This window comes from Leptodactylus fuscus, chromosome 6, assembly GCF_031893055.1.
Source record: "Leptodactylus fuscus isolate aLepFus1 chromosome 6, aLepFus1.hap2, whole genome shotgun sequence".
NCBI classification, from domain to species: Eukaryota; Metazoa; Chordata; class Amphibia; order Anura; family Leptodactylidae; genus Leptodactylus; species Leptodactylus fuscus.
The window spans coordinates 127,075,875-127,092,866 of record NC_134270.1 but is presented as its reverse complement, the minus strand read 5'-3'; the positions used below and the strand labels follow the sequence as shown (position 1 = coordinate 127,092,866).

Sequence of the window (16,992 nt, the reverse complement as noted above, 5' to 3'; positions counted from 1 at the left end):
ACTATGGTGCCGCTGTGTGTGGCATCACCCTAATGCTTTTGTTGCAAGAACTGACACCTGCAGGGGCATAACTTGAAGGGGTGAAGAGGGTGCAGTCGCCCCGGGCCCAGGAGCCTTAGGGGGCCCATAACCATGGATATCAGTATTGAGATTACAACTTCCATCTGCCCATAGGCCAAGGAGGCCCACAGATGACCCTAACCACACTAAGGTGGATTTAAACTCCTTAGCACCCATAACCATCGCTATCAAGAATTCGCTGTAGGAATGAGGTAGGGGTCCTGGACAAAAGATTGCACCTGGGCCCACAAGACTTTAGTTACACCACTGGATACCTGCATTTGGCTGCATCATTAAATTGACTGCATCAGCCATAATGGAAAGGATATAAGAAGGAAAACAACGTGCTACAGTGGAACACAGCCCGACACTGGACAATGATAGGCAAAGATCCTCTAAGCCATTGCCGCCCCATGTAAAAGGCCCTGTAGTCATTTCCTATTAAAGTTCTGTAAAATTCTCCGATTCTCTCTCGCCATCCACACTGCGTTCTTGGCTTGGCTTCCTGTCACTGTTTCTCACTGCATTCTCCAGAGCTTTCTGTCTTCGGTAGAAGTGTGAAAACTTGTTGAATATGATGGTTATCGGTAGTGCCACAACTAATATCCCACCCAAGATACAGCCAGACGCAGCTAGTTTTCCGGCTACAGTGGCAGGAACGACATCTCCATAGCCTACAGTAGTCATGCTTACTGTCCCCCACCACCAACAAGAAGGGATTGTATCAAACCCTGTGTCTTCATCCTTTTCTGCAGTGTATGCCATTCCCGAAAAGACAGACACACCAACAGCCAGATAAAGGAGTAGGATGCCCACTTCTCTGTAGCTATGCTGAAAGAAGAACATAACACAATTATAGAACATGGATAGAAGATCATCCAATACAATGTATCATTTTGTATCCTACATCGGTCTTACGACTGTCTGTAATCGTACCTTGTCAACATGATAGACATACAAAATACCTGCACTGGAACCTTTCTAAAAGGAATCGGGTGAATTCATTTTCTATTAGTCCTTATTTCAAGGCTCATAGTATATATATTTACTAGCTGGTACCCGCGACTTCGTCTGCGGTGATTGTAGCAGTGGGTATATACAGGCGCGGGTAAGGTTTTCGTACTGTGTATAAGGTATGGGATATGAAATGTAACTTTGTATCTTGTTTTTGCTGTAATTCAGAGAATACGTGAGACTTTTGTGTTGCAGTTAGGATGCATTCACACTGAGTAAACGCTAGCTTATTCTGAACGTAAAACACGTTCAGAATAAGCGGCGTCTAAAGCAGCTCCATTCATTTCTATGGGAGCGGGGATACGAGCACTCCCCATAGAAATGAATGGGCTGCTTCTTTCACTCCGTGCAGTCCCATTGAAGTGAATGGGGAGTGCCGGCGTATACGGCAAGCTCTGCTCATGCCGGAGCGTACACGCCGGCACTCCCCATTCACTTCAATGGGACTGCACGGAGTGAAAGAAGCAGCCCATTCATTTCTATGGGGAGCGCTCGTATCCCCGCTCCCATAGAAATGAATGGAGCTGCTTTAGACGCCGCTTATTCTGAACGTGTTTTACGTTCAGAATAAGCTAGCGTTTACTCAGTGCGAATGCACCCTTACTTTGTATTTGAGCTGCTATACGGTGTTGTGAGAAACTTTACATAGTGTCTTTGGGACAGAAGTATTTGAAGTTAACCCTTTCCCGCCGATGGCATTTTTTGATTTTGGTTTTTCGTTTTTGACTCCCCTCCTTCTAAACCCCATAACTTTTTTATTTCTCCGCTCCCAGAGCCATATGAGGTCTTAATTTTTTTGGGACAAATTTTTCTTCATGATGCCACCATTGTTTATTCTATATAATGTACTGGGAAGCAGGGAAAAAATTCTGAATGGGGTGGATTTGAAGAAAAAATGCATTTCTGCGACTTTCTTACGGGCTTTGGTTTTACGGCGTTGACTGTGCAACCAAAATGACATGTCCCCTGTATTCTGTGTTTCGTTACGATTCCGGGGATACCAAAGTTATATGGTTTTATTTACATTTTGACCCCTTAAAAAAATCCAAAACTATGTTAAAAAATTTTTTTTTGAAAAGTCGCCATATTCTGACAGCCGTAACTTTTTTATACGTGCGTGTACGGGGATGCATAGGGTGTCTTTTTTTGCGGGACCGGGTGTACTTTGTAGTTCTACCATTTTCGGGAAATGTTATTGCTTTGATCACTTTTTATTCAAATTTTTATCAGAATCAAAACAGTGAAAAAACGGCGGTTTGGCACTTTTGACCATTTTTCCCGCTACGGCATTTACCGAACAGGAAAAATATTTGTATAGCTTTGTAGAGCGGGCGATTTCGGACGTGGGGATACCTAACATGTATGTGTTTCACAGTTTTTAACTACTTTTATATGTGTTCTAGGGAAAGGGGGGTGATTTGAATTTTTAATCCTTTTTATTTGTTTTTATATATATATATTATTTTTTTTTAAACTTTTTTTTTGCATTTATTAGACCGCCTAGGGGTATTGACATGGGTGGGCGGTGTCGCGGATTGTCAGAGCGGTGGGGGTCGGCAAACATGGCTGCTCCGGAGCGTTATAGAGCGCCTCCTGGAGTATGGTTAAGGTGAGGGGCAAAGTGGTAAAGTATATGTATATGTGATTGTGTGGGGTTAGGGGCGAGGCTGTAGAGGGCAATATGAATTTTGTGGCTTGCTATGGTCCAAAGTGTGTGAGATTGCAGAGATGGTGGTGTGAGTTTGGGTTTTGTGGGGTTCCTGGCACAAACGTATGTGCGCTATTGTGACGAAAAGTAGCCTATTGCGCAATCGGGTGTATTAACTATGTTTGTGGAAAATTTCAGCCAAATCGGTCGAGCGGGTTTTGCGTGATTGAGGAACAAACATCCGAACATCCAAACTCACAAACCCACAAACTTTCACATTTATAATATTAATAGGATATGTATCATCTTGACTTACCATCCAGATACACATGCCAAGCTACACGTGTCCTCCTATGTCATGTGGCCTCTTGGCCAAGGGGGAAGTTGCTGTATGAGTGTTTGAGGAAGGGCCAATACAAAGATCCCTACATTACAATATTTAATCTGGTATAATATCAACCCTTTATCCTGTAAAATCCACCATCTATTTCAATGTTGTTGCCAAGATTATTTGTATAATAGTTGCACCCCGCATTCTCCCTCTTGCTCACAGGCAGCCTGCAACCCATTTCCCCCATTGTACACTGACCTGTACAATCCGGATAGCTCCGCCCGCACAATACTCTGATTATATCTTAGTAGCTTAAAGGACCTTTGATGACGTCATGACACTCAGGTCCTGTAACCTACTAGGATAGACGCTAGTACAAGGTATCAGGGCTTGGGGACAGCAGGCAGGAGATAGAAGTTTCTCCTGCCTGCTGACATCATGCAAGTGCAGGGGCACAGATGGCAGGCAGCCCCTGCTTGGGTACAGTAGTGAAGCCGGCAATTGCTGGTTTCACTCCTGTTAAAAGATGGACTGTGGAGGAGGCAGCTCCTCTACATAATACCAGGTGCTGCCGCATCCATCTTCAGGCAGCATCCAGTGCTGCAGTAAATAGGTCCCATTATCTGCTGGAGTTACTCCACAAGGTAACGGCTTATTACAAAGAAAACCTGCAGCGGTAGCAGCTGTTGCCGGGCTCACTAATGTCCCGGGTCCTGTGGCAGCCGCTACCGCTGCTGCTCCGGTACTTACACCCCTGATATTAGTGTGCAAAACATCCCTAATCTCTTGATCAGTGGGCGTCCCAGTGGTTAGAGCCCTAGTAATCATCAAATTATCCTCTATCCTGTGAACTTATTGTGACCAGAATACCCCTTTAATTTAACATGCGCATTGTAAAACTTTTTTCATATGGAGTGACAGAACCTTTAACATAACCTAGTTAAACAATGACTGAATGCTCCGTGTATTGGAACATTCTAGTGGTAGTAAAATGTCTGCTGTTGCTTGTCTGAAATGGCTTGTCTCCAACAACAAATTAGGCCACACTTCTTGAAGTAAGTGTTGGCTAGGTTGAAAGCACCATAAAAGCTTTGCTTATCTTTATTTCATAAGTTTAACTCCGAGCTGGATTGTTTATTGTGCATCTGTAATAGGCGGTTTGTAGATAAAGCGGAAAGGTTCATCTTGGCCTTTTTAGTCCATATTATAAGATACATTTCCTTCTAATCTAAGGCTGCTTGTTCTCTTTTACAACCAGGCATCCACTATTAGATCCTCCTTAGCCAAAGTATTTATTGCATTCCAATGTTGCAGCCAATATCAAGAAAATAGTAAAAAAATTACCGTTTTATAATAAACGTCCCAAAACTGAGCGAGCATGGTCAAGAATATTGGCGATCTAGATGATGTCCTGTTTGCCAGTTGGTAATTAAGTGATAGTAACCTGTACATATTGAGGACACACCAAAGTACTCAATATCTTCTATGTTATATAAAGTATATCTACACTAAATTTTTGGCTGATGAGACAAGTAGCAAACAGTTACCTGAAAAAGAAATGGCAATATCATCATCAATCTACTTATGACCTGAGCCCACGTATCGTTTCATAAAATATAGCCATAGGGCATGAGGCTAAGGCTCTTTGTGAAGAATTATGGACTTGCACCTTTCTCTTGCTGAATTGAAATACAAAGGGAAATATTCATGAAGAACCCTGCACTAGAAAATTGTCTTTAAAAAGTTGCTAAATTTTGAGCATGACCATTTTTGTATAAAAATTAGCGACTTGTTACCTTACTCTGATGTCTTGGCGTTCTTTGGTAACTGAGAGTCCACTCTGGTGCAATTTAAAATTTTCTGTTGCCCCCACCATTCCCAGGCAATTATTTCTCTTAGTTTCAGCACACAATATGCTAATTCAGTTCTCTATTGTCAAGTAGGAAGTCCTATGCTATGTGTTTCAGCAGAGGACCGCCTACCTAGCAGTACAGTGGCATATAGTACAGGCTAGGTAGATGTACAGTAGAAGGACAGAAAATTAACAACTGCTTATTTTACCTTAAGTGTAGCTCCCAGTGATCGAAGACCAGTTGAATGCCTCGCCAGTTTTAGGACTCGAAAAATCCTCATTAGTCGAAACACTTGGACAACCTTTCCTACATTTTCCAACTCATGATCACTGCCAATGGTCAGATCCACCAAGAGGGTGAAGTAGAATGGAAGAACAGACACAATGTCTATCAAGTTTAATGGATGTTTAAAAAACTTCTTGAGATTAGGAGCAAGAAGCAGTCTTGAAGATACTTCAAATGTAAACCAGGATATGCAGAAATATTCCAGGTTGTGAAGGATTGGATCATCAATGGGGACATCATCCTCATCTAGGTTTTGATACTCTGGCATGCTGTTGATACACATGGTCGATATTGAGAGGAGAACTACGCAGATAGAGATAAAACTAAAAATCTTGCTGGGAATTGAATATCCGGGATTTTCCATAGTTAGCCAAAGTCTTTTGCGCAAGTTGCCACATTGTAATGTGTCGAAGCGCATGAGGTCATGGTTGAAGTCCGAGATCTCATCTACAGATGTGTCCACACTGCTCACCTCACTCTCTTCATCCCAGTTACGTCTTCTACTTTCTAACTTACGTTCATGGTACCGATAACTGCAGCAAGAGTCTAGAAAAAACTCACTGATTCCCCAGTATTCTATTTCCTGGGAGAAGGAGAAGGCACATAGGTCGTCCATCATGTGCAGTTTCCCGGTCTCATAAAAGTACAAGACGTATGGAAAAAGACCTGGATTTCGGTCAAAGTAAAACTCCTTAGATACCAAGTCGTAATCATCACAGATCTGTAGGATGGATTCCTCAGAGTCACAAAATAGTAAACGCCCAAGCCTGGTGTCTGGGAACTGTGACAGTGTGATTGAGCTGATTTTTTTCTTCAGTCCTCCAACATTTATGTTGATGGCATGGTCCTTGAAATTTCCGATCCAAAAAGATTTACTTTTATGAACCATGGTCACTGGTTATTGCATTGCTGTATCTAAGTGGATAAACCAAAACATAATAAAAATGATCAAATAGAAATAATTTTACTGTATAGTCAAATCTATTTTCTATCAACTTCTCCATATACAGTCTGCAAACACCAGTGGGCAAGGTTGTCTCATCTCGAGAACGCTTGTTCAGTATGTTTTATTAGAGCACAGAGAACTCTCTCGCCCTGGCAGACCAAGTCCGTTTATGTATTACATGGATTGGAATTCATGCAAATGGACTAAGCAATACTGCCTTTCCTCTGTAGTGGGCACTACATGGGATATCAGCACCCAACAGCAACTCCAACCAGGGGATCTCGAACTGTCTAATTAGCTGACAGGTGATGTCAAATTAAAGGGGTTGTCCTAGGTGACTATCTGTGAAACCTCCCCTTTAAAGTGGTTCTCCAACGAGTCAATAGTCACTTATTTCCTCCAGAGTTTTGCATGGGACAAACCCAGGGGTTCTGTTCTGATTCTAATCACTGGTCATGTGATCAAACTCCACTTCCCCCTCCTCTCCTGTGTTCACTGCTAGTTACCTGTATCACTTGCATTGGCTTCACTATTATAATCATGTCTTCAGCCAGCGCCATGATATTGGTGAACACAAGAGAGGAGGGAGGCAGCAGAGTGACTTGGAGGCCAAATTCTGGTTATAATAACAGGATCTGGGAACAACTTTGGAACCAGGGGTCTCATCACATACAAAGCCTCTGACAAAGAACGTGATGATAGACTCCCTGGATAACCCCTTTAAGAAGCATCTGATTGACTATATGGACTGATTTAATTATGGCCAAAGAATATACCTATAGATTTTATCCAAGTTACTGTATAGACGGGTTGGCTAGAAAGTTGTGTACATTTATACCATTTCATTATGTATAGGGGCTCATTGGATTGGCCATTGAAGATGCAATAATCCTATGCATATGGACAATGCTACTGACTGTCTACAATGGTGGTAGATCCAGAACCTGAAGAGAAGAACTGTCATATCTAGCCTAACTTTAACATCTGCGTATGGATAGGGTGGACTAATAATTATTATACATTGCATATTAGGTGGCTGTAGAACAGATTATTGTCAGAAATAACATCCACATGGACCTCTGTGGTCAATGTCATCCAAGAAACACTGCTATATAATTCCCAGCTGGGTGCAGTTCTCTCTAATTCACAAGTATGAACCGATTAAGAACTTTCTCAGCACAGACATATATTAATATTAAACAACAAAAACAAAGTATTTTTAGCTCACTATATACAAAGTCTTAGATACACGCAGACCTCAGGGTGCACAGGACCTCTCCGGACTTGAAGTAGTTGTGTGGAAACTTATTCTATGTTGATATATTAATATTAACCTATACAAAATGAATAATTATTTGGCTGTTTTTAGTTATCTGTGTAAGGTAAGATAGGTGGCCACAGTATGTGTACTATTAAAGATAAGGAGTGCAGCAGTAGCAGTCACTACCAGGCCCTGGACCCGAAGGGGGCCCCAAAGGTCCTTCTGCCACCTGAAATATATCACTATACTAAATGGCACAAGGTAGATGGGTGCTCCATTACAGATTTTGCACTGGGGTCTTGGAGTTTCATTCCAGCGTTGTTGGTTGAATGTAAGTAACCATTAGCAGAAGGAATGGTTGTTGTCATCATATTATATGCTGGTTTATGTATGGCACACTAAATATATCCTTGTTTGTGATGCCGTGCATGCCTGTGGCCTATTAGCTTCACTGTACTGACCTTTCTGTTCTGTGCAGGGCACTAAATACATTGTATACACTTGATATACGTCTGTACATTCTGTGTACTTCCACTTATATTTGTACAGCCATATGTATAGTAACAAAGATCACTTGTTAGTTATTGTGTATTGGTAGAATGATCACTATTCAGCACTAAATTATTGGCAATAATAAAGTGCAAAAACAAAAAACACAATGTTTGATTTTTATGTGCAACATTCAGAATCTTTGTATCTATATATGTATATCTATCTAGGAAACAATGTTACAGCACTCCAAAAGGATCCCGTGTAAAAACTGCCCCTTTATTCACTGCACAATGTTTCTCTATTCGCTGAATAAGATGACATATATGTACCCTGGATCACTGTGCTACTGATCTATTCTGGATTCTATCTATCTGTCTGTCTAATGTATATTATGATCATATCTCTCTATAGGTATAGCTAATATTAATCTATGTTCCTATCTATATAATGAATATCTAATAGTTATCTAATGTATCTCTAACAACTATTACTATATCTTTCTACATATCTATCTGTCCTCTATCCATTGCCCTTTCTCTATAAATGTTAATCTGATGTCTAATTCTGTATGTCTAATTTTTATAGACATATAAATTAAACATATCTATCTATCTATCTAGAAATCTATCTATTGTATATCTAATGTTAATCCAAGTTCACACCTATCTCATGTATAATAGTAGAAAAACCGTGGTCTATCAGAAAACTGTACAAACTATTAATGGCAAAGGTATAGATATGTAAAATAAAACTTACGTTTTATTTTACATATCTATACCTTTGCCATTAATAGTTTGTACAGTTTTCATGTATAATAGTACTCTATCTATCTGGCTATCTAATGTATATCTAAAATCTATTACTTATCTACATATCTATCAATGTCCAATCCACTGCCTGGTATCTATGTCTGTCTAATTCTGTAGGAATTATAGAGATATAAATTAGACATAATATCTATCTATCTATCTATCTATCTATCTATCCCTATTTCTTTCTATCTATCTATCTTTTATCTAATGTATATCAATATATCTATGCACATATCTATCAGTTCTTTTTCCACTTCCCTTTCTCTACGTATGTACCTATGTTTTTGTACATTTTGAATACAGTGTTAGAAACGTAAAACTTCTCATAAGCGATATTAAGCAGAAACTAAACCACAACCAGCTCTACTACATCCTGTTATATAAGAGTTGTTCAATACTGCAACAGCTGGCGGCCAATATAAAATATGTGTCCATTAATAATGATACAATACACACCCTAATACATTATAATCAGCCCAGAAAAGTTCTATTCTGTGAAGGGGGGGGGGGGGGGGGACGACGACGACACTTATACTCTTGTAGAACGCAACTTTTTATTCAGCAGACCTCAGTTATGGTAAAGATGTAGTAGAGCTGAGTTTGTCATTTGTCAGAACTTGTTGTGCTTAGACATCATGATGCGTTATCTGTGGTTTTCCATAGGGCTGTAAGTAAACCAACTGTTAACCTACAGTTAAACAACAAATTCAGCTCTGCTACATTTGAATACACACCAATGGACAACCTAGGAAATCCTAGGAAACAGCATTTGCACTCACCCATACACATCGCCTGAAGTCCCTTCTTCACGGAACGTCAAACAGTATATAAGAGTTGTCAGCAATCTTTACTGAATCCAGCTTAAAAATGAAATTGATGCGAGGGTCTAATGACTGAGAATTAGGACTGGCAGCTCCTGACCCTGTGGATAAGGTTTGGGAATGAAGCATGGAAGCCCCAGTACCAGTGCAGAGAGCTGCTGTCATGTGAATCTCCTCCCAGCTTTCTTGGGCTTGTAGTTAGATCTGGTTACTTAAATATTGATGTACTGTACACATACTTCCAGGCAGCATCAAATCTGAACTGTTACGTAAATTTTCATGAGCTTAACCTCATGATTGGTAGCGGTGGTGCTGTATAGAGATAAATGAGGCTGCAGGTCCCATAGTATATTAGAACTACCTATACGTATCCACCTACATGTTAAGGCGAAGCTTTAGTGCGGCGTCATTTTAAATTGCATCTTCATTAATATCATTATGAGAAGTTCCTTAACATATCGTAATCTTATTATAAGAATTGCTGCTTTTACAAGGAGCCCATTCACAGGATGCACGCAGGCCACCATAAACATCCCCTGTATTCTGCTAAGGGACTCATAGGGAAGCCAGAATTGAATTTCCATGTCATTGCTCTGCTCTTTCACTAGAATTGCTTCCTCCTCTAGGGCAAGCAATTACAGTAATAGAGTTATATTAGGATATTGCTCATTATACAGTTCTGTAAGTTTTACTCAGCGTTGCCCCAAGCTTTGTGAATCAGGATATTTGTTTTGCTTAGATATATGTCAGGGATGATATCTGCCCCTTTAAGGTTCCCTTAAGAAAGAAGACAGTCACAGACCAAATAAAATTGTAGCAGCTGAACTTTACTAACACAATTGCTTATATACTGGCACACAAGTGTATTGGTGGCTGTCACTTTAAGAGACATGATAACTGTTACGATACACAAGGTAGGACAGGGTCTTGTTCCAAACAGCAAAAGAATACAAAGAAGAACAGTAACAAGAAACACTGGCAGGACGTGAGGACGTGATTCATTGTGTCCAGGAGATGGAGCCCTTTGGGCCTGGGCCTGACTGACAGAGATCGAAGCCTGAAGTGAGTCGTGTGTGAAGAACTGGATATGAGACTGCTTGAGTTAAATCTCATGAGTGGTCTCTGTGAGACAGGCAGAAATCTGACAACCAAGTGTACAACTATGCGTTGTAGTAAATATACAGTCATTATGTATGAAGGACTTTTATCTAATCCACTTTCAGTTTGAAAACGACAGACCCCATTATAGCTAACAGGTTATGTTTTTTCATGTGTTATGATGTACTTGCACTACGTTGAATGTTGTGTTATTTGAATGCTCATGTCATTTTAATTGTTGCGGCTCATTGCGTGTTCTGGTACTTTTGGAAAACTGGATTTCACAATAATTCCTTACAGGCAGAACCAAGTTGCTCCCCAGGAGAAGTTGCTTGTTTCTTTTCTGTGCTTCGACCTGTTGTCAGGTGTTACCTCGGCTGCCCAGGGTGGGATACAACTCAGTATTTAAAGGGATTCTACCATTAAACTGCCTTTTTTTTTAATGAACACGTCGGAATAGCCTTAAGAAAGGCTATTTGTCTCCTCTCTTTAGACGTGGTCTCCGCCGCGCCGTTCCGTAGAAATACCAGTTTTAACCGGTATGCACATGAGCTCTCCGCAGCAATGAGGGCGGGCCCCAGTGCTGAAAGGCCGATGAGTGCATCCCCATTGCTGCCCAGAGCTCTTTCCTGTGCCGCCTCCTTCTTCTGCAGCAACTCTGCCTCTTCTGGCTTCTCTTGCTCTTGTATTTCTGTACAGGAGCATAGAGAGGCCACTCCAAAATGGCCACCGGCCGGCTCCTTTATTGAACTGCAAGAGCGGCTACCCAAAAATGGCCGGCGGCCATTTTTGGGTAGCCGCTCTTGCAGTTCAATACAGGAGCCGGCCGGCGGCCATTATGGGGTAGCTGCTCTTGTAGTTCAATACAGGAGCTGGCCGGTGGCCATTTTGGGGTGGCCTCTCTATGCTCCTGTATAGAAATACAAGAGCAAGAGAAGCCAGAAGAGGCGGAGTTGCTGCAGAAGAAGGAGGCGGCGCAGGAAAGAGCTCTGGGCAGCAATGGGGATGCGCTCATCGGTGTTTCAGCGCTGGGGCCCGCCCTCATTGCTGCGGAGAGCTCATTTGCATACCGGTTAAAACTGGTATTTCTACGGAACAGCGCGGCGGAGACCACGTCTAAAGAGAGGAGACAAATAGCCTTTCTTAAGGCTATTCCGACGTGTTCATTAGTAAAAAAGGTAGTTTAATGGTAGAATCCCTTTAAGGGCTGTACATAGGGGGTGGGATGGAGATGATGGCTTGAGGTAAAAGGAGGTCAGATTGCTGCTGGCGAGCTGTTTGGAGGTGGAAACAACCAGGCCAGGAGCACTGAGAGAGCCATTTAGCTAGGAGAAGGGACATCTACATTATGACATCAGATGGTTCAGCAAACCAACATAACCTTCAAGAACACCTGGTGAGTGAGAAAGAAGACCAAAGCCTGTACAAGCTGCTCTTCTACACTACTGTGAGACATGCCATCGAGATCCTGCAGTATTATACCTATATCCAGTGGTGTAACTAAAGTCTTGTGGGCCCCAGTGCAATCTTTTGTCCTGGGCCCCCTACCTCATCCTTACAGTGAATTTTTTATTTGTTTTATTTTTTTTATGTAGATTGTGAGCCCTAGCACCTACATAGAGCTCACAATGTACATATTTTCCCTATTAGTATGTCTTTTTTGGAATATGGGATGGAAATCCATGCAAACACATGGGGAGAACATACAAACTCCTTGCAGATGTTTTTTTGCCCTTGGTGGGATTTGAACACCAGGACTCCAGTGCTGCAAGGCTGCAGTGCTAACCACTGAGCCACCGTGTGGGCTCTACAGTGAATACTTGATAGTGATGGTTACGGGTGCTAAGGAGTGTGGTTAGTGTAATCTGTGGGTCTCCTTAGGTTATGGGCCAGATGGAAGCTGCAATCTCAATACTGGCAATGCTTATGGGCCCCCTAAGGCTCCTGGGCCCCGATGCAACTGCACCCTCTGCACCCCCTCAAGTTACGCCCCTGCCTATATCTACAGTAAAGAGGAATCTGTGTATCATTTCTTCATCAGTGGAACTCCAGGTGACCAGTAGGGGGCAGAGTGTCTGGGCGGTGGCTCTATGAGGACTGTAGAGAGGAGTGATGTGTCAGCCTCAGTGAGAAGGAGGCATGGTGCTGGCTGTGTGAGGACATTGTGGCATCTCGTCCATGACATGTGCTATTATATTGTCAAAGCAGTGAAACTTTTATAATGAATTATGAATAAAATGAATGTGTTAGTTATAAAGCACAGGGAATACATGGCAGAATTGCTGTCATTTCTCCCTGCAGTCCCTATCTGATATGTTCCTCATCCTGCAATGATCAATGTGTTATACAGCAATGTCTATAGAAATAGAAAAAGCCCATCATGCTCATACAGTATTGGCACATAAGGGGTTAAATCCTCCGCTGTATATGTCACCATGGTAACTGCAGCCACCTGCAGCCAATAGGATTGCTGGATTTCAATTTGAAAGAAGCAGTTGTGTGCAGTCAGTTAGTGGTCAGTGATGGGAGACGGACGTCTGTGTGATCGGCTCTGGGTAAGATCCTCATACTACTGCTCTCTGCTCACATCAGCTGCTCTGTCCATTACTCTGTCCCATCACTTATATAACTATGTCATCCTATGGCCAATGGGATCAGCTGTCATCAGTTCTCTCTCCTCAGTCAGGTCCGGGTTGTTGTGGGGCAGGGAGAAGAGCGCAGCCGGCTCTGCTATTCTACATAGTTATACAAGTGAGAGCCCCACTGTCTCATCTTATATTTCTACCATCAGTGGCGTCTGTTCTGTCTTCTAGTCTGTTACATTAGAAAGTAAAGTCATAGACCTTGGTTTATAGGTCTGTAGTGCCCTATAGGGTAGACAGATGGCAAAAGCATGGCTGCCATGTATGTAGTCAGTATACTTATTGTCAATGAGTAAGTTACTAGGAATGCTCACCCTCCCTATATATATATATATATATATATATATATATATATATATATATATATATATATATATATAGAACATATGTATGGCCACTATTAATTCTGCCATGGACTGTGTCGTATGTAACTTATATGATTGTGTCTACAGAGGACAAAGTACAAGGCCTGAGAGCTGGTGTCAAGGTACCATGTATCATATGTCCACTTGTGTACTATGTGTGTATATATGTGTGTCTACTATATGTATGTATATGTGTCTACTATATATGTGTGTCCACTATATGTATTCATCTGTATATGTAGGTATATATAGATGTAACTATCATCTGTAACTAGTTTATGAAATAGGTATCTATATAGTATGTGTAGGGTGTCTACGTGACACCCTGAGTTTGGCGCTAAATTCAAATGAGCCATTGATTGTCTGCTATAGATTGCAGTAATGGCTCAGCTCTTCATTGTTTGGTCTAATAGAAGTTAACATACACAAACACGTGTGCAGGAACAGATCCATGGGAAAAAGTTAGACAGCACATGGATATCTGTGTGCTGTCTGTGCTTTGCTGCACTCAGCCCAGGCTGTTAGACAGGAATATGACTTGTCCTGAATTTTGTCCCAAGCACAGCGCCATGCACAGACCAGTGATAATACAGGGACGTGTATATGGGGCCATAGAAATGAACTGACAAAAGACAGTTCATGTGCATGGAGTCTACAACACAGAAAGTGAATGAATTACTGTATTTATGGCAGTTTTTCAATGTAAAATAGTGGCAAATTGGCAATTTGCTATTCTTTAACATAACTTCCAACTAAATTTAAATTTTTTTTAAAAAACTGCAGCATGTTAATTTTAACTTCAGAAAAAAAAAATGCTATGTAGGGACTTAGATTCAATAGCCGCAAACGCTTTGAAGAGTGTCCTCTCAGGGATACCATAACTATAGAAACACATGCATGCACAGTATGCTCGTGTAAGCGGCCACAAGAAAATGGCCACAGACATGCGCAGTCAGCGCTGCCCGAAGCCGGATGGCAAAACTGACTGCACATGCCTGGGATTTAGGTGAAAGCAATTTATATTAAATTTATATAAAAGAACAAGGTAGGTGCACAACACAGAATACAAGCGAAGGTGCATACAACATGTTAATACTTGTGCAAATGGACATGCAAGTCCAAAACAGGTAAAGAAAAAGTAAAACAGAGGTGAAAGAAAAAGAAAACGAAAGAGAAGGGGAAAAAAAAGAACGCCGGAAAGAGGCCGCCCTTCACCTGAGATATCCGACCCGGAATGAGAGAAAGGAGAGCCAGTCGAGGAGAAGGGACCATGTTACATCCGCTGACTTTAGTATAAAGAGAGAACCCGGAAGACCAAAAGGCCCAGATCTCCCCACACTCCCTCCAGATGTGGAGGAGGGAGCCCACAGCAGAACCACAGCCCCAACAGGTATCAGGCACTGAGGGGAAGATCCTATGAAGGAGGTCTGAATATCGGTACCAGGAGGTTAAAAATCTTAAAATTTTTTCTCTGAGCGTTATAAGGGCTAGCTCACACGGGGACAGGGATGAACCTGCCCCTTTCGCCGCCCGAGGCGAACGACAGAAAGGAGACAGAGCGGAGGGGGCGGGGCTTAGCGGCGTTCGCAGGCACAGAGAGGACTTGCTCTCTGCCTGAGCGTAAGGGGAGGCTGCTGGAGCTTGTCCTGGACTGGCTTAGGTAAGCAAAAATGTCACCCTCCCTGGGGCCCTGGCACAGCGCCGCCTGAAGCGGTTGCTTCAGGTCGCCTCATGGGAGGTGCAGCACTCTTACCTATGCATCTTCAAAGGTCCGTGTTAGAAGTTCTATTCTTTTTTGTGATCTATATTTCACATCCATAAAAATTAACTGCACGTGAATTGGACAAAATGGACCAAAATAATGCATGTGTCCATTTTCTTTCCATGAACCAATGGTCCACGGGGACATGGAGGAGGATTTTGACAGCGGAATCCACATCATAATCCTCCTCCATACAATGTCAGTCTATGGAGACTGCTAGCTTTTTTTCTGTTAGCAGAGAAAAAGAAGTGACAAGACCTTTCTTCAGGTGTTTTCTGCCTGAAGAAAGCAATAGAAGTGAATTGCTTCATTTTTTACTGCGCTTTTTTTTTTTTTGCAAAAAAAAAAAGCATCGCGGTGACGCGTTTTTTGCAGCCCGTTCTTTTAAAGGATGGGAAAACTGCCTGGAAACGGTTTTTACAAAAAAAAAAAAAACGCTCCACAAAAAGCGTGCCAAGGTCAAAAACACGCTTCCTAATTAGGAAGCATTTTTTTCAGGTGCCAAAATAAGCCACACGTTATTTACGTGTGAACTAAGCCTAAGGCAGTGGTAGTTTATGCGTGAACAGGAAAGAACGGGCCCAATCAGCAAGAAATAGTCTCAAGTCAAGGTCCCTTTTCCAGGAAGTGGTGTAGGAGGGGAGACCCGGGGTGGCAACCAATAATAAGATGCCGTACTGAAGGGAAAGGGACTGTGTCAGGGGCTCATCTTGGAGAAAGATACCCTCCAGGGCCGAAGGGGTAGATGAGAGCAATGGCAAGAAGGAAAAGTTACAGAGAAAGGAGGTAAGCAGGTTATATTCCAGCCAGGAAAGTGGGGAAAGGACGTCTGCAGTTGACTGAGGAAAGGGAACGACGACCCGGTAAGTTTACCCAGGCGAACATCATCACCATCCGACCAACAGAGAAACCGACCAGTGGATATGCCTGGTGGGTACATAGGGTCCTGGAAGAGGGGGCTAATGGGACCCGGGATCCTAGCTTAGGAGTTCTTCCTGCAGGCACGATCCCAAACTGATAGGAAGTGCGCAGAGAGGGGGGGGGGGGGCGGGAGTAGAGGGATCTGTCGGTAGTGAGAGGGATCCAGGGTAGGGAGGGAAGATAGGCTGCTTATCCAAGGATCTGTATCGCCAGTCAACAAGGCGGAACAGGAAGGCCGAGCGATAATAAAGATAAAGATCCGGGAGGTGCCCCTGCCGTCGGTTTTATGTCGAGTGAGGGACCATGCCTGGGATTTAGATCCCGAAGACTCCAGCGATGGAAGAAGACATCCCAGAGGACATGGCGGAGAGGCGTGCCAGAAGAAGATGAGGCGACGCTGGAGAGTTTTCAAGCATCACTAAATTTAGCGCCACAGCCGTATGCGTTGATGCTGATATAACCATATCACTGAGTAGCTACTGCTGCTGGAGTCATTGGCAGGAGTGGCCTTAAAGAACCTCTGATGATGATTTCCATAGCCAGTGGCTTCTTAAGGATATAGTAACCGATACTGGAGGTGTTGCAGCTATTTGCATTGGTACTAGCGTCATCTCAGGAGGAGAACATTGATTATGAGGAATGTCTCCGATACGTTGCAGCACTGTGCACTACACATACTTT

General features: G+C 42.5%; 1 protein-coding gene across 1 annotated transcript; it reads right to left on the bottom strand.

Moving 5' to 3' along the window:
• Positions 1-482: 482 nt before the first annotated feature.
• Positions 483-9,663, bottom strand: LOC142209673 (delayed-rectifier potassium channel regulatory subunit KCNS1-like). Its single transcript, XM_075278701.1, has 3 exons — positions 9,482-9,663; positions 5,115-6,106; positions 483-891 (listed from the first exon to the last, which is right to left on the bottom strand). Exons 2-3 carry the CDS (start codon positions 6,078-6,080, stop codon positions 502-504), a joined length of 1,356 nt encoding a protein of 451 aa, XP_075134802.1. The 5' UTR covers positions 6,081-6,106; positions 9,482-9,663; the 3' UTR covers positions 483-501.
• Positions 9,664-16,992: the final 7,329 nt, after the last annotated feature.